Source organism: Battus philenor, unplaced genomic scaffold (genome assembly GCF_028537555.1).
Source record: "Battus philenor isolate CCGP_79_NKW_IND1 unplaced genomic scaffold, ilBatPhil1.0.hap1 SCAF_10, whole genome shotgun sequence".
Lineage (NCBI taxonomy): Eukaryota > Metazoa > Arthropoda > Insecta > Lepidoptera > Papilionidae > Battus > Battus philenor.
Window position 1 is genome coordinate 2989153 of NW_027181662.1, and position 18309 is coordinate 3007461.

At 36.2% G+C, this 18309-nt stretch overlaps 1 protein-coding gene across 1 annotated transcript in view; it reads right to left on the reverse strand.

Moving 5' to 3' along the window:
• Root (ciliary rootlet coiled-coil, rootletin) overlaps window positions 1-18309 on the reverse strand; it is a 56138-nt gene that overhangs the window by 11618 nt on the left and 26211 nt on the right. Inside the window, exons 7-23 of the mRNA XM_068770000.1 lie at window positions 17233-17372; window positions 16085-16199; window positions 15297-15402; window positions 14351-14481; window positions 13410-13561; window positions 12457-12602; window positions 11255-11385; window positions 10554-10750; window positions 7704-7869; window positions 7373-7562; window positions 6426-6595; window positions 5228-5420; window positions 4438-4621; window positions 3514-3689; window positions 2819-3004; window positions 1662-1842; window positions 595-760 (exon numbers count right to left, since the gene is read on the reverse strand). Coding sequence (XP_068626101.1) covers window positions 595-760; window positions 1662-1842; window positions 2819-3004; window positions 3514-3689; window positions 4438-4621; window positions 5228-5420; window positions 6426-6595; window positions 7373-7562; window positions 7704-7869; window positions 10554-10750; window positions 11255-11385; window positions 12457-12602; window positions 13410-13561; window positions 14351-14481; window positions 15297-15402; window positions 16085-16199; window positions 17233-17372 — 2730 coding nt within the window. The remainder of the gene's footprint in view (window positions 1-594; window positions 761-1661; window positions 1843-2818; window positions 3005-3513; window positions 3690-4437; window positions 4622-5227; window positions 5421-6425; window positions 6596-7372; window positions 7563-7703; window positions 7870-10553; window positions 10751-11254; window positions 11386-12456; window positions 12603-13409; window positions 13562-14350; window positions 14482-15296; window positions 15403-16084; window positions 16200-17232; window positions 17373-18309) is intronic.

Genomic DNA, 18309 nt, shown 5'->3' on the forward strand with positions numbered 1-18309 from the left:
GAATTGACATCTACCTTATGTCCACAATGACATAAATTAATTTAAAAAAAACTGTTTTCACCAAAGAATTATAAATAGGCTTGTAAAAACAAGTTATTTAGATAAAGTTCATTCACTATTTTTGGGACAAATAATTTTTATATATTTATCAGCGCAAAATGTTAGAGCTTATGTTAAGTAAAAATTGATCGATAAAGTATATATTAAAGATTATATATGATATAAACATGCCTGAGATTAGTATCATGATGATTTTTATTTTCAAATAAAACATTTGTGAAAGGAAAAAAAATAAAAAATTGGCTTTAAAAGAGTAACTATCTAATCTCTTGCCAGATTATTCTCAATAGAATCAACACCTCAAACCTGGAAGTAGTATATATATTTATATATATATATATATATATATATATATATATATACTACATATATACCACATGCGCATTTATCAGCGGGCTGGCGGGCGTCGCACTTTATTGCACGACTACCACTGCATGTGCGGAAGTGGCTAAATATTGGTCTTTTCTTACTTAGGATGGACTTCTGCGAGGTAACGCCTGATTCCATTAAATACGATGATTAGATATCACGTACCTGGTCCCTGGCGCGACAGGCCTCGTCCAGCTCTGCGCAGCGTTGCCGGGCTGCAGCCAGGTCCGCCCGAGCTGCCTGCAGTAGTGCATCCAGCTCGGCCCCGCGACGTCGTGCCGAACCCGCCTCGCCTGCGCAACGTTCACGTTCCTCGCTTTCGTTCTGCAACCTTTAAAAGCGCAACTTTTAGAAAATATGAATTGATTCGATCATTCGTTCGTTCATTCATTCATATCAGTCGATAAACTCCCACTGCAAGACCATCGGAAGACACTGGATGCAGAACGCTTCCAAGAGGTCCAATTAGAAATATTTGAGTCAGGTCTATGTCCAGCAATGGATGCTAGATGATGATCACGATGAATTTATCTTAACCCTTAATAGCCTATTTTTAATTTTGATACCAATTTTTTAAATCGAATGTTCACATTACTATTAGATTTTTTTATAGGTTGGCTACACGTATTTTACTGTTGTATAATATTCTTTCCAACGAAATTAAAATAAAATCTATTTTTCCCTTCATCTAGACCCTCAAGCAAACACAGTAATATTTAAAAAAAAATCACTTTCGTAAATCAGACTATTAAGGGTTAATAATCAAGACAACCGATTTTATAAAAGACAAAAAGAGTATTCGGTTAATTACATCCTCTGTGCACCATAACACCGCACTGTATTAGCGAAAACGCCTACAAAGCGTGGCGATTATGGTATGTCCCACCATAGATATCTTTCGGGGATGCTTATGCTCTATAGTGGTCGTTTATGGGCTGAAACGACGATACATGTAACCCTTCTAACAGTCCATACTTGTCTCTCCATTTTGAAGGGCTTCACTTCTCATTTAATGATTCCATTAGGACTTAATGCACTTTCCTTTATCCATGCAAGTCAAGTCAATCAACCTTTAGATCTTGACTTGTTTACTCTACCCTGGATATCAAGGCTTGTTCTGGCGTAAAAGAGATATCAGTATAACGATTGGTCGAAATTGTTGACCTTCACCATTTCTACAATGAAAGCATCAAGCAGCTTACAAGGCAATAAGAGCTCTGTACATCCTTTACCTGGACTGCAGCTCCTTGATCTCATGATGCGCTTGTTCTAGCGCAGCTCGCTCTCGCTTCAGTTGCGCCTCAGCAGCTCTCAGTGCACGAGTGGTCACCTCACCACCGCCCTCCGCTTCCTTCAGCAGAGCCTGGACTCGCGCCAACTCTGACTCCACCGACGAACGGGACTCTTCTAGACCTGAGGACGAACCATTGAGAGCATTTATTCATTAAACACGTATATGAATATATAACATACACATATACACACAACATATTTTATTATTCTGTAACGTTAATATAAAAAGCTTGTTATGAATAAAGTCACAATATATGATTGTATAAAAATAATACTAGTAATAAAAATTACAACAACACTGTGATCCAAGAACTAAGATGAGTGAAGGAAGGTGATACACGAGAGGCAATTTGAATGTGAAGGACGGAAGATAGTTGTAATACAAGAGATTGAGTAGGATGAAAGGAGAAAGTGAAATAAAGAATAAAATGAGAAAATACTTTACCCGAGTGGTAACGTCTCTTTCCCACACATAGTAGGGGGAACGAGAGGTTCTTAAATAAGCTATAATACATTGCAAAGCATAGTAATGTCAAAATAATATATATTAAAAAAAAGATTAACTAATTAAAGTAAGCAAAAAACTAGACTAATAATAATTATGCTTTAGAATTGACCTCTCTCTCACCTGATGTTAAGCTATAACTAGATATACGATGGTGCATGCTAGAAGATATCTATTCACTGCTAGACTTGAACACTGTATTATATTTAGATGAAAACATTGACGCCAATAAGTTATTGCAGACCTTATTTTTTCGCACTATAAAAGTGATATCAAAAGGCTCAGTGCGTCTTGGTGTCCGATGGAAGATAGATGGGGCAATTAATTAATTAAGGAATTAAACGAAATATTCGATAGATGTGGATATATATGCGTGCAAGCTAATCTATTTAGACCTATAGGTTCCACTTTAATAGACTACCATTAGCTTTATAAGAAAACAAATCCAATGGCCTTTTACAAAACAATTAATAATACTAATTTATTTCTTTTATCTACTAAAAGTAATAAATGTCGCCATTAAAAACCTAGAATGCTTTATGACCTACGGGAGAGTTTAATGTCATGGTAGAAGTTGGTTGTATTACTAACCTGCTATCTTATGGTAGGCATCGTCACGCGCGCGTGCAGCGTCTCGCCGCTCGTGCTCCGCGCGCTTCACGTGCTCGCGCAGTTCCCTGCACGCGCTGCTCAGCTTGTCGCGCTCCGCTGAACAGTTGTTCAGCTGACGTCGCACGTCCGTCAGCTCCTTGCGCAGGCTTTCCGCTTCGTTTTCCACTAAAGAAACATTTCAAAAACAAAAAACTCAGTCAGATATATATATATATATATATATATATATATATAATAATTATAAAATATTGCAGTGTACGAAATAGAAAATTAACTTCTGTGTAGTCCTTGTTTGTCATTATTAAAACATTAAATCAATAATGTAATATAAAATGATGACTTATAAATACGCTCCATTTCTTTATTTATTTCTAATGAACTACAACAAGCCAATTACTTCTAGCAGTACTAAATTTGCAGGGTAAGATAGTAAACATTAATTAATTTTAATATATAGTAATCAGAATTTTAAAAACGGTTTCACTTACTGTATTAACATAACATGGTTTATTGGTTCTAAAACCTTTAATTCACCGCTTTAAAGCCTTTAAATCTATTTTAATTCACCCTGTACTCGTACATATATAATAATTTTATATATAACCCTATTAATAAGTAAAAAGAATAAATATAGACGCATAAGAATGCAAAATAAATACGTTCATCGTACTCACGTTCTTTGAGCTTCCTAAGCGCGTCTTGAAGCTGCGCGTACGCACCGTCGTACTTGTCCTCTACCAACGCGAGCTGCGCGCGCACCTCCTGCACTTCGCGGTTCACCGCCTCCTTTTCCAGGTGGAGTTCCTTGATGCGGTTCTCCAGCCGTGCACACTCATCCTCTGCCGCCGCTCTGAACACATTAATGTAACGACAATGACCATTACTTTATTTCAAACTGATGATTATAAATGCACATTTTTTTTCTACTTTACATCATTTATATTTATCACAGATGTTTGTGATATATGTATCCATGACGTGGTCGCTGACGACGGTTTTCATAAGGAGGCTCAAGCTCACCCAGCAAGCAATGAGGAGAGCTACGAGACAGGGCGGAGTTCATTTAAATTCCGCTTTTAAGTCGGCGTGAAACGCCAAGCTCTCCACAATACAAAAAAAGCGTTTGGAACGAGAACGGAACTGCAATATGTACTGTATCTGAATCAATATTCCTAGCCTGACAAAATACATAAAAAAAATTGAATAAAAATAGAATATGAGTAAAAAGTGTGATATAGAATATAAGAAAATGTAAAAGTAATGAGGAATGAATGAAAGGCGATACAGAGAGAAAGAGAAAGATAGTGGAATTGTGGAAAGAAAGAAATGAACGACAGATAATATGAAGTATGAAAGAAGAGAGAGAAAATAAAAAATTTATGTGAAAAAATAAAATAAATGTAAACAAAAAGTCCCTGTCCCACACCAGATAGGGGGTACGAGAGACTCCCAATAACGGGAGCCATAAAAAAAAAAGCCTGACAAAATATAAGTATAATTACATATTTAAACTTATATCAATGTCTTAACTTATCGAAGGTGCTTAACAGAACCTAAATGAAAGGTAAAATATTTATTTCAGTGTCTTATGTACATACTTTGTCTCTTCGAGTTTAGTTTTAAGCGCGGCGAGTTCGTCTTTGAGCTGGTTCGCTTGGTTGCGATCCTGTTCAGCTCGTGCATGTGCATCTCGACGCACACGTTCCAGCTTGTTCTGTTCGCAGTCCAAACTGCGCTTCGCTTCCTCCAGCCGCTCCAGGAGAGCCTGGTGCTCTTGATGGGCTGGAGACATAAACATTACAGTAAGGTACGACGAAAGGTTTTCTGGTAGCTACCACAACATATTTAAGGCAAGGCTGGTGTCATCGTGGATATGTTTGGGGAAAGCTTATGCCTATTTTATTTATATATACTCTTTCTCCCATCTCATTTTCGTGACAGGAATATACAACCTCCTACTTTCACTTTTCCTCTCTCGTCCTTCACAATTTCTATCATTCGGTATACATTCAACATACAGTATTCACCCACATTTACCCATAAATTTCCATCCCTTGCCACACTTCTTGTTACACGGTTTTGTTTTGCTTAGTTATGTCACATCTCTGCAACAAAACTGCAAAAAAGTGTGGCGGCTCTCCTTTTCTTCCAAAAGGAAAGCAATGCTCCTACCTCTTTCCACTTCGCAAGTCACTCTAAGCCGAAAAGAGACAGCAAAAAATAGTTAAATTTCATTTAAAAGAACAACTGTTGAGTTTCTGGTCGGCTCTTCTCAACAGATCAGCGTTTAAAGCCGGTGGTAGCTTACTATTTATAATGTTAAATCGACGATTCAAAAACATACTTGAATAAATATGTTCTAAATTCAAATTTGAATGAATTCCTCACCCATCAGCAAAGCCTGTTGCTTGTCGTTCTCCGCGCGTAGCATGGCTTCGTCATGCTGCAAGATAAGTTGGTCTCTGATCGCAAGCAGTTTCTTCTCTCTCTCCCTCGCGCTGGCCTCCGATGCTTCCTTCTCGCTCGTCAACGACGCGATCGTTTGATTCAACTTGTGTTCGAGGCTTTGACGTAGTTGTTCCTGGTGACAATTTTATAATTACTTAAGCTATAGAAAAAAAATTAAAACTAAAACATGAATTATGTGATATTGCCAGTACTAGACTTCATATTGACTTACAATTTAGTTTATAAAAAATATTATGGTGTCGATTTTAATGAGTTAATAATAGACTTGTCGGCGTTACCATGTTATAAAGTCCAATAATCGGTAAAAATTCGTTTTTGTGAACATAGCATACAGAAATACAGACAAATATGTAACAAGTACCGAACCACCGACGGTACCACGGAGAGATGTGTGGTTGATGTCTAAACAAGTTGTTTCACTGCTAGTCTCATGTAATAACCTTGAAACTGTGTCGCATTGACAGTGTACGTTAATCAAACCCCACACTTTTAAAAACACTACTAAAGCTTTTTCTCCGACTGTTATTTAAACAAACTAACCAGCTGTTAGACGTTTATTACAGGGCATAGGTCTCTTTCGAAGATCGTCGCTATGTCCGGTGCTGCGCTACTCGCATCCAGCGACTTCCCACAACCTTAACTATCTCGTTCATTCACATCCCAGGATGATTTTGATACTGATAGTCCAACGATACATGCAGTGGATCAGACCGTGGTCACCTGGTAATCCACTGTCCCGCATTTAGAGGACTCCGAGTCGACTCCGAATGCCGGTTAGGCGAGGAGATTGAGGAAACCATCATCGCCTTCATGTTAAAGGAAGAGGAAAGAAAATCCTTCCTTAACTACTGTAAGAAGATATGCAAAACCGCAATAGAGAGAAATAAAACTTAATTATATGCTCCAATGTTGTAAGATAGGAAATTAAATAGTAAGTAAGCAAGCTTCCACAAGTGGGGGGTACAAAAGGTCCCCAATAGTGGGAGCCAAAAAAAAAGAAAAAAAACCTACAAGGGAGAACTATGTCCAGCAGTGGACATCTTACAGCTGAAATTATAACATCAAATCACGCATTACCTTAAAAACAACATTTGATACTTAAAGAAATTTCTCTTACCTTCTCTTCTTTTAGTTTCGTGATGTTCTCGGTGGTGGTGCGATTGATGTTCGTGATGATCTGCTGATATTCCGCCTCCTTCTTCCCCGACTGATGCTGCATGCTGTTCTTCGTCTCTCGTAACTTCTTTTCGCTGTTCTCCAGGTCTTTCGTCAGTCGAGTTATTTGACCTTGATTTTTATTAATAACATTATGAATATGGTAATTAATAATCGGGTCTTACACCTATATATTAATATATTATTATACTTAAGCCTAATAAATAACAGGATAATGAACATATATTAATATTGATGGCTCTAAGTGTTGGCTCTAAAGATGTTGTTCAGTGGAGTTCACCAAACAATGTTAATCCCAGAAATGTATGTTAAGATACGCATCCTGCGTTTACATCATATCTGTCTTTTGATGTGCACACGTGATCTTGCAATAACTAATTTTCATGTAATCCGTAAATTGATATATATTTTCTTTTATTCTGTGACGTAATGTGTTTCCCGAACACTAGCAGAAAATCCAGAAATTAACAAGTTCCCACCGAGAAACCAATAATGAAAAAAATGTATTTAACTAAAAATAAATACATGATTTTCGTGATTTGTTATATTAACTATGTCGAACGAATAGTGAATATATAATTAACGAATATAATACTCCATTAATTTCCTCATTAAAACAATAAACACGATAAACAGCCTTAATGAAAATACAATATCCCTTAGTTTTTAATTTTAATCATCATTATCATCTTTTCAGCCGATATACGTCCACTCCAAGGCCCTATCCCTCCCATAAATATCATCACCAAGTCCTCAGTCCACCTAGTGGCGCTCTACCGAATCGTGGTCGCCACTCGAAACCCTTTCAGCTCCAATGGCCGTCAATTGAGCGATGCCACACTGCCACTTTAGACAAACAATTCTGCGAGCTACAAGCTATTATCTTACCTTTAGAGTTCTCCTGTAGCAGCATCAGGTCTTGCAGCTGTTGTTCGAGCTTCGCGCGTCTTGATTCAGCGTCTTCCAGTAAATTAGCAGTGTCGAATAAAGCAGCTTCCAAGGCATCTTTTTCAGCCCGCACGCCTGCCAGCTGCTCGTGAAGATGTTGCTTATCTTTCTCCAGGTGGTCTAGCAATATCTAAAGGAAAAAGAAATGTATTATGTAGGATGTATGGTTTTTTAAACTTATCAGAATTTATTGTTCAAGTGATGTAGATGTCGTAAGGGGAGTAGAGAAAGTCAACCTTGTACTTGGATGCTATCGATTGCACGTCATCACCTGTTTCTCTTCGCCATCCTTGACGTGATCATCGATGGCGCGGTTGAGACGTCCGATGGTCTCGTTGGCCTGCTCCAGCCGCTGCTGCAGCCGGATCATCTCCTCGTTGAGTGCCTCCTTCTTACGCGCCATCGCTGTCAGCTGCGAGCTCAGCTCACCGCGCTCTCTGTTTAACATGTGGAATTAAGGGATATAACAACAATTGCCATATAAATTATGAAAACAATCACAAAAAAATAACTATAAATAGACACGTACATATAAACATTTCTTAGCTATTTCGAACGTAATGGTATTTTTTTAAGTGAATGTGCGCGTGAGGTTTGTGTATGTTTTCATGCGGATCTATTCAACACGGATACACCATGGGCTGGTCTTCCAAAGAACAGTCGTGTTGAATGACGTCGTATATATATAATGTGTGTATGTATATACGTGTGTGTTGAATGCCTATATACGTGTATACATGTGTATATATGTATATATAAAGCTAAAACATCGTTCTAATTAGCTTAAAATTCGCAGAGAAGATTCCGGCGGAGCTATAAATATAAATCTATTTTTTTGTATAACTTTCCAATCTATGTAGCATACGACATTTAACCCTTAATTAGGCGCATTAAGAAAATCACTCAATTAGGCGCATGGGGTCTTAAATGACCCCAAAAAAATATTGGGAAAAGAGTATCAAAAAGGAATAAAACTCAATGGATTTCTATAGTAATTAAAATGTTCTTTAATATAATTAACTTTAAGAAACAAATACTTACTATGACATTAAAAATATTAAAAAAAAAAAACAAAAACAGTAAACCTCTCTTTAAACTAATTTTTTTGGCATAGCCGAGATCAACTTGAGAAATAAAATTTATTCAGCCTCATCAGCGGAATCTTCTGTTCTGCATCCGACGCAGTAAATCCTTGAGTGTTGCTGACAAATAAATTTACGACACTTGAAACATTTTGTTGGCACTTTTTTGTCGTCCTCTCTAAGACATGATGAACAGCGCCCGCGCTTAGCTATCGATTGATAAACCGCCTTGTTCACATTATAAACTTCATGGAGCTGTTTCTTTGTTGTCGCTGGTACAGCACGTAGTTGTATGCGACGTTTTTGGTGATCTTCCACAAGTGCCGCAGCTATTTTCTTCAAGAAAATCCGTCTTGTATATGTCAAAGTCTTCTCAGTATTCGCTTTGTGTATGACAAATGGGTTGATGCCAGATATGTTTATACTCCAGGTAAATGTAAAATAATACTTTGTGCTCGGGTCCTTACTGCGTTCGATGGTGGTACTTTACACCATTTAACTTTCGGGCCATTTCTCTGAGTATGTCGAGATAAAAAATAATTATCTTCCGTTGATACGGGGATGTCTTGGATATGTTCAGACTCCTCAATTTCGCTTTCTGAATTATGAGCACTATCAATGACAGCATCGTTTAAAGTTTCGTCTTGCGAATCCGAACCAGCAACATCTTGCTCTTCATCAAGCTCTTCATCCAGCCATTGCAATACTTGTTTGACGTTATTTCAATTAAAAAAAAGAAAATGCATAGAAAAAAACTCAAAAATACATAAAGAAATCATACCGTATCAAAATACACACATACAAAGATAAACAGTAAACAATATACTAATATAAACACAAAAAAAATCACAAAAGTAAAAACTTACCTTTGCCAAAAAATGTAACGTAACTGGGCGCATGGGGTCAGCTCTCTAAAGGACAGCGATGTGTGGGCAAGAGTTAATGTTCTGGATGCGACTAATTTGCGTACCCCGGGGGGAAAGAGGAAGCTAGAAAGAGCGTTAGTACGCTTTGAAGACTGTAAGTCATTATTTTTTGAATTTCAAGCGGCCCTGACCCCATGCGCCTAATTAAGGTTTGGACGAAGGAAACAAAAAGCAATGAAGATTTATTGTTGATAAAACCATTTCATCTAGATCTCGATGAATTATTTTTTATGAAAGGACCTAATCCAAACTGTGTAAGCCAGAATTATACTTGATGAATATTTAAAATGTGTTCATATTACAAAAACATAAATAAATGAGTCTTATTATACCATTCAAGAGGTTTGAGTTTATCTAAACGTGTAGAAATTGGCTTGTTGACTCATTTATATGATTGACATTATAATGTATACATGAAAAATTGTTAAATTTCATTTGATAAGAGCAACTTTTTAGTTTCCGGTCGGCTCTTCTCAACAGATCAGCATTCCGAGCCGATGGTAAATTACAACTTATTATGTAAAAATAATGAAGTGTTCAAAAGTGCATGTAAGTGCCTATTTAATAAAATTTATATTGAATTTTAATTACATTAGTAGGATATATATATATATATATATATATATATATATATATATATATATGTAGATATTTATATATCGCTAAGTGCTTCGAATAAATCTGACAACCCCTATAAGACGACCATAAGAGAGAGTTTTAGTTGGTAAGAATCCCGTATAACCAAATGCATCGAATAAAATTTTAAAGTAAGGCTGCGGGCTCATCCCTTAAGTAGATTCCTTTGAAACAAAGTACTTTAAAAATTATGATAAGAAAAAAAAAGACCGATATTTAGCCACTTTCGCACATGCAGTGGTAGTCGTGCAATAAAGTGCACCGCCCGCCAGCCCGCTGATAAATGCGTATGCGGCAAACAATGCAAATCACACTACCGCCGTCGTCAAATTACTCAACACGTGTTTCACCCCTCCACGGGGCATCTTCAGGAGCCATGCCACAACGATTAATGCCAAATATCGAGTCTTACTTAGGATGGACTTCCGCGAGGTAATGCCTGATTCCATAAAAAATTATGATATATTTTTCACCAACCTGGCAACCTGTCTTAACTCCAACTCCACCTTCTCCCTGTCGGCTTCCAAAAACTTGATCTTCTCATACAGCGACGCCTTATCCGCCTCCAGAGCCATGCGCGACTGCTCCGCAGCCAGGAGTTCTTTGCGCAACGAGTTCAAGTCGCCTTGCAGTTCCGACGTTTGGTTCGAAAGCGACGACCTCTCATCTTCCAGCTGGTCGCAGTGTTCAAACATTAACATAGTATACATCATTTTAAAAATATTATCAAGGGTTTGATTTGATAGTCCAATATATGCCCGGGACTCTATTAGATTTAACCAAAAATGAGGTTTAACCAGATTGGCAAGTTTAAACGGCAATGGGAGGTACCAAGTAGCCACAGAAGCCTTAAGGTTCCAAAGTGGAGACCACAAGGTAGACAGACGACCTTCTTGACTTCACCGGTACATGCTGAATGAAGGTCGCTTTCAACCCTTTCAAATTTTATTTGAGATATCATAGAGGCTTATGTCTAGCATCGGATGTCTTATGGCTGAAATGATAATAGTAATAGATTTTTATATTAATTACGGACTTAATAAGGACTTTTAAGACCTTTTTCCTTTACACAAATCTGTAAACATTTACATTATATATTATATGTTACATTAACACAAAGAGGGTCTTGATGTAAACAGAAGATTATTCATTACGTTTTTTAATATATCTTAAGGTACCTGTTTAACATCTTCCTGCAGCTTCTTCTTATCGCCGTCAGAGTTCCTCAACGCCGACTCCAACTTCTCCACCAAGTCTTGCAAATCGCCGCGCTCTAAGATCGTTCTTTCCAGATCAATTTCAAGTTCACCTGCAACCAATTAATTAAATTTATCGATTTAAAATATACAATAAGAATAATTTTTTAAATGGATTCTAAATTTGAACAATGGTTTATGGATTAGTTTAGCTAGACGATAACAGATGGCGCCACTAGTCTTTTAGGTCGCTGTATTGTTTTACTTTTTTACAACTAAAACGAGAAAATCGTTGGATTCTTTACATATCCGAAGCGACAATTATTAAAAGTTTTGTATTAATAATACGATTATAGATTACCCTAAAAGGCTAAAATATATCACGTAGATATTGACTAAATCATACGTGACCGTCTTCGAACTGCTGATTGTGGTTATTGACGACAACCAAATAACTAAAAACTTTTCGAAATAATTGATTACAGCACATACTCGTATGTGGTAGGTTTCGCTATGCAGGTGTGTCGGATCCATCGCGTTATATGTGGGTGGGTACAATGCTTCCATGGCAATGACCTGCTTAAAATACATTGGTGATCGCCTATGTCACACAAATTCCTCTCCCTTCCTTTTCATTTCAGTCGATAGACATCAGCTATAAAGCGTAGTCCTCTATGATGACCGGTGTATTAATAGGTATAATGCTGATGGTCCATCTAGTGGAGAGCCCCAACGGCCACGAGCAAATTACCCCACCCGCTGCCACTTCAGACAAGCAATTCTTAGAGCTACATCAGTAATCTTGGTTCTTCTACGGATATCCATTTCTGCATAACCCTCACCATTGCTCTCTGGGTGACATTAAGCCTTACAAAGACCATATGCTACCACGTCTACGATCCGTAAGATATCGCAGGCACATCTAATAATATCCACTCTCGGCTTAACCGAATATAAAATGATCCTGTCAATATTTCAATAAGCTGAAAAATTAGCTGATGCTCGTTCCTGACAAGACTAAATTATAAGAAAAATTTTGCTGTCATAACTCTCCCTGTTACACCGCATTGAAAGTCATATATACCTCTCGCTCTCTCCAGATATCATTACTAGTAACAAATATACCTTTAACCTTCATAGCAAGTAAACATTGCATGTTAGTTTACGGATAAATATATACAGACTTCTATGCTTGTCCATCTGCGATAATATGGCGTCTGTCTCCAGCTTCTGCTGCTCCAGCAGGTCGCGGGCGAGCGCCGTCTTGTTCAGTTCCTCGCGGACAGACACCAGCTCCGATCTCACTCTTGACGACCGCTCTTCTTCAGACCTGGAACAACGTGGAAATTATTGTCATGACGTCATAATTTACAGATCAACTCAGTAATGGTCGCCTTGGAAAATATTTCTTAATAACTCTAACAACTCTAGTTAAGTAACTTTAACATAATTGTGTTATATACATATACATATATATATATATATATATATATATATATATATATATATATATATATATATATATAAGTATATATATATATGTGCCGGAGCAATTTTTTTGTTTATTTTCATTTGCAATGTTGAACTTAATCCTTAATATTTCTAATACTATAAAGCTATATATATAGTAATTATATATAAATATATATATGTTCGTATATATTTATATATATATATATACATATATAAATATATACATATATATATATATATAGTATTAGTTATATATAGTACCAGTTTCCACGCCCCGTGCCTTTTTAGTTCACCTCTACTGGATAACAAGAATATTCATTTATAATTTCAAGTCTCTAAGCTTTATATTACTAGAGATATTAAACATTTAGTTCAACATTGCACATGTAAATAAACAAAAAAATTGCCCCGGCAAGGCCCGGCACTAGTTCTATGACCGTTGCCTGATCAACCACGGTAAGCAAAAAATAACTTAAACGGCCAGTTTGAAGCCTTGTAGTAGACGAAGGTGTTATAGAAAAGAAGCAGGAAGAAACTCCTCAAACCCACATCCCGGTGATCCAGATTAAATATACCGATTTATGCATATAATACCATAAATGGAAATAAATTACTGTACAAATATTTAAAATAAGACAAACTGATGGTGACTGGTGATTTATACCTTAACACGGACTCCCTGTTGGAGGCCTCCCGATGCAAATGATCTACTTCTGAATTCAAAGTTCTCTTTTCGTTCTCTAACGCTTCTATGTTCTTCTCCAATCGTGTGTTTATCTTCTGAAGCTTCTCGTAATCCGATGTCAACGATTCTACCTGAGAGACACAATTAAATATTACAATTAGACTACAGTATGTACTCTTTGTTTCTCTTTCTCTTTTCTCGATGATATAAGATCTCTTTCGTCCGGTAAGAGTAGGCTAAAAGTTCTTCAATACAGATATAAGTTAATTATTTATATTAGTGTACCCTTAAGTTTAGTTGCATAGGATTGAGACAATCTTAGGTCACAGGTTCAATTCCCCAGGATTCATTCTTATATAATTCACACATGCATTAATTAAATGAAATTTTCTTTCCAAAAACAAGTTTTCAGGGTATGGTCAGCAGCATCAAGTACTATAATATCACACTGCAATCGCCAACCTTCCTGCCAAGGCAATTATGATATATCCCCTCATAGATATCTTTGGGGGAGGCCTATACCTTGCAGTGAACCGCCTATGGGCTGAAACGAAGACAACGAAATATTATTCTCCATTTTGAATCATACATAGTAATTACTTCTGTATGTCAAAAGAAGAATGCGAGAAGAAGCTGATTATATATAATTTAGAATTAAATTGGTATTAAAATGGGGGAGGCCCATCCCTTCACGACGACGATTCCCTTCACCACGACCTTTAAGTTTTAGTTCATAAAAGTGAGATCTTATTCCGTAACGTTGAGTGACCACCTTGAGGAAACCGTTAAGGCTTCACCGTCATCATAGAGTCAGTCGATAGACCCCCACTGCATCCAACGACATCCCGCATATAAGTTTATCAAGTTATAATTACTTATTCAAGTTAATAACAACATATAAAACTAATATTGATACCTACCATTGCATTGATTTCCACTCTATTCCTTTCTAGATTGTTCTTGTCTATTCTTAGTGCCTCAACTGTCTTCTGCAGAGACTCCCTCTCTTGCACAACTTGATTAAGATCCGCATTCGTTTGGTCCAGTTTATCTACAAAACAAAAATTATATATATATCTATATATACACACATAAATACATCAATATATATATATATATATATATATATATATATATATATATATATATATATATATACATATAAAATGTATTATATATATACTTTATTTATTATTAGTATATATGTTTGAATATATGTGTTTTGTACACGTTAACTATCCATTATATATACATCTTTTCCATACTATGGTCGTCTGTAAGAGATTGCCTCTTGTGATAAGACCGCCCCTTGTATTTTTTTGTTTATTATTATTAAATCATTTATATATATCCTAGCGTGTACAACAAAGAATAGTTAAAAATCGAGACTCCTGGTTAATTTTGACAGATGACAGTTGTTGTTGTTGAGATGAGGACTACTTAAAAGTTGATTTAATTATAGTTTCAGAAAAAAAATTGGAGTTTTTTCCATTGAGCTTCCCACGTTTATTATTACATTTTTGCCATTTAATAAGCCTCATGACAACATTAATGTATATTTCATACATATTAAACCTTGTTGGAAGCTCACTTGATATACTTGATTGTCTAGTGAATAAGACTCTTTAAGGCACTTTTTCAACAAAAACCGAACGAGAAAAAAAAAGGTTTTATTTGTATATACAAAGCAGTAGATGAAACTATAGATTAAACAAAATACATGAGAGGAATAGTAGAGAATGGTAAAGAATGTAAGAAGAGTAAAGAAATGAAAAAGTATGTGAAAAAAAGCCAAAGCAGATAGGGGAGTTGGGAGTACGAGATGTCCCCAAATAATGGAGGCCAAATAAATAAAAAAATTTATACCTTGTAGATCATGAACTTTGTTTTCAAGCGAAGCAATGTTGGAATCAGCTGCTTCACAATGTTTCCTGCTTGTTGACAACTGCTCTCTGGTGTTTTGCAGTTTTACCTGTATGTCAAGCATGAATTTAAATTTAGATCTAAAACTATATACATGTATATGTTTTATAAGTGGGAGAGAAATGGTTATCGGGTAGCATTAAGGATGTAAGGATTGACATTGATCGGGAATGTCACGGGGACTGTCAGATTTACTATGATTTTTATATATATATTAACATATTTATTAACATAAATGATAGCCAGTAATATATATATTTCTATATATATACATACATATATATATAAACTATTTAAAAGTCAACAAAATATTCAAAAACCCCAAAATTATGCCTTGACATATTCACCTTTGACAGGTGACTATTTCTTTTCTTAATGTAACCACTGTAAATATTGCAAACTTGTTGACATAACTATATATATTACTTGGTTATTAATTAGTATTCTCTTTTAATACTGATAATTGGTCCACAGTGATTTTTAAATTTTGTCATAGATATCTCTCAGTCCGGTGTGCTTATGGGTAAAAGCCACCTCCTGTAGCTTCTATTGTTTCTGTTGAACAAATCTTCTCCATTCGATTCAGACGATGATGATTATGTTCTAGAAACATCAGTTCTCTTTTTACATATCTTTTAATAAACTCATGGATCATTTAAAAGCTCAACAATGATAATTATTTCAAAATGAATAAAAAGGCTTTTATTTACATTCTACTGTTATGAGTTTACCTGGAGCTCGTGTATTTGTATCTGATACTTGTGCAAGGCTGCCTGCAAAGCCGAGATGGTGCTCTCGGCGAAGGCTGTCGCGTTAGCGGTCTGCGGCACCCCACGCTTCGGAGACCTAAATAAGGATGAACCAGTTCAGAAAGGATATCTAGACATATTTCTTGGGGTTCAGGATTAAAATCATGGTCTAGTTTTAATTGATTGAAACCAATCTGTTTTTCTGTAGAATATGTCGACAGAAACGACATTACTTTCCGGTCCCCCTAATATATATTTTTATTCGTAAAGACATTTACGTGCACTTTTGTATCGTCAGTTATTGTAACATTATAAGTAGTAAGCCGGTAGTAAGGCTCGAAATTCTGATCTGTAAGTGACAAAAGCCAACCAGAAACTCAACAGTTGCTCTTTTAAAATGAAATTTAACAATTTTTCATGTGTACATTATAATAACATTCATGTAAATGAGTCAACACCTAGTTCCACACGTTTAGATCGACTGAAAACTCTTGAATGCTATAATAAGATTTATTTTATAAGATACTTTTAATTTTAAATTTAAAACTAAAAAAGTAAGGCCTGAGATATCTCGTGGAAAGTTATTATATATGTATACACCCTGACCCATGAGAGATTCTTTAACTTTCAAAGACGAAAGGCGTTCCAGTTTATTTGTATTTCTTCTTATATTTACCATGTATCTTTCATTTTTTTTTTTACAAGATTTTAAATTGTGGCACATAAATATTATATTAAGTTACTAAAAATGTATTGCGAAGCAACCGTTACAACGACAACATATTTAAAAACATCTCTCAAGTAATCTCTATCTTTTAAGTTATAAATAGTACAATGTTTTGACTGCATTTTATGCTTTTACCTCAAAATCTATGGTCAATTTGTACTTAAAAAAATCCATTGCGTTTTTCTATTAGATTTTCTCATCTATTCTTGGTTTCATTCGATAATTGATATAGAAACTTCTTTTGCCAAGAATCAACCACAAAAAGAGTCTAAAAAAAGTTATTGTTTTAAAAGGAACTGCGATATATATAAGACATGCCTATATATAAGACAGTTATATATTCTCCAGGAGGCATGACTCGAATGGCTGTAGTACTACTGAAAGAATTATATATGTAATTAACCTGTCAGATGTCATGTGCATGTGGGTGGGCCCAGCATCCGACTCCGAATCTTGTATTAAAGCCCTTGCCACTTCCTCCAGAGCTGACCGCATCACGTTAGCCTCTGAACAAAGAGACTCCGCACAATCGCAACGCTCCTCCTGAAAAATAAATATCAATGTTTAATGGAATCAGGCGTTACCTTGCGGAAGTCCGTCCTAAGTAAGAAAAGGAACAATATTTAGCCACTTCCGCAGAGAGTCAGTGTCTCACAGAGTCTCTGTGTTTGGCACTAATCGGTGTAACATAACTCCTGAAGATGCCTCGTGGAGGGGTGAAACACCTGTTGAGTGGTTTAACGGTGACAGTTGTGTAATTCGCATTGTTTGCCGCATACGCATTTATCAGCGGGCTGGCAGGCGGTGCACTTTGTTGCACGACTGCCACTGCATGTGCGGAAGTGGCTAAATATTGGTCCTTTTCAATATCAATCTAACACTGTGATCAAAAAGTATGGTTTCAAATCAATTTCGTCCCTTCATAGTAATCCCAAAACAAAACAGTTTTTTGACAACCCTTTTTCCAGTCATTTAAACAGTCGGAATAGTCTTTTTCTGGTACAGCCTTCAAGACCTTTGATTCGGTTTTTAACTCCTCAGTCGTCTCAAAACAGTTTCCCCGAATTGGCATTTCGAGTTTGCTGAACAGCCAGAAGTCACACGGAGCCAAATCAGGCAAATATGGTGGTTGCTGTATAATAGGGAATACATTCTCAAAGAGGTGATTTATTTTAACCCAGTAAAACAGAGTATCTATAATATGCACAACTAATCATATGTGTGCCTGTCTGTTCCGAGTGCGCCTTATCAATAGGCCTCCGAATCTACCCGGTCGCAAAGATAGTTCAGACAGTGACCAATACTTCTGTATTTAACATTTCAACTTTTAAAATAATATTTTCAAGAAACTCAGACATAGACTTTAAAGTACCCCCACTTCCCCGTGTCTTACCAGATAAAGTTACCTCAACTATATTCACGCAAGAAAAAGAATATATCTTTAATTTCATTTATAATCAACCAAACATGGTTAATTTAA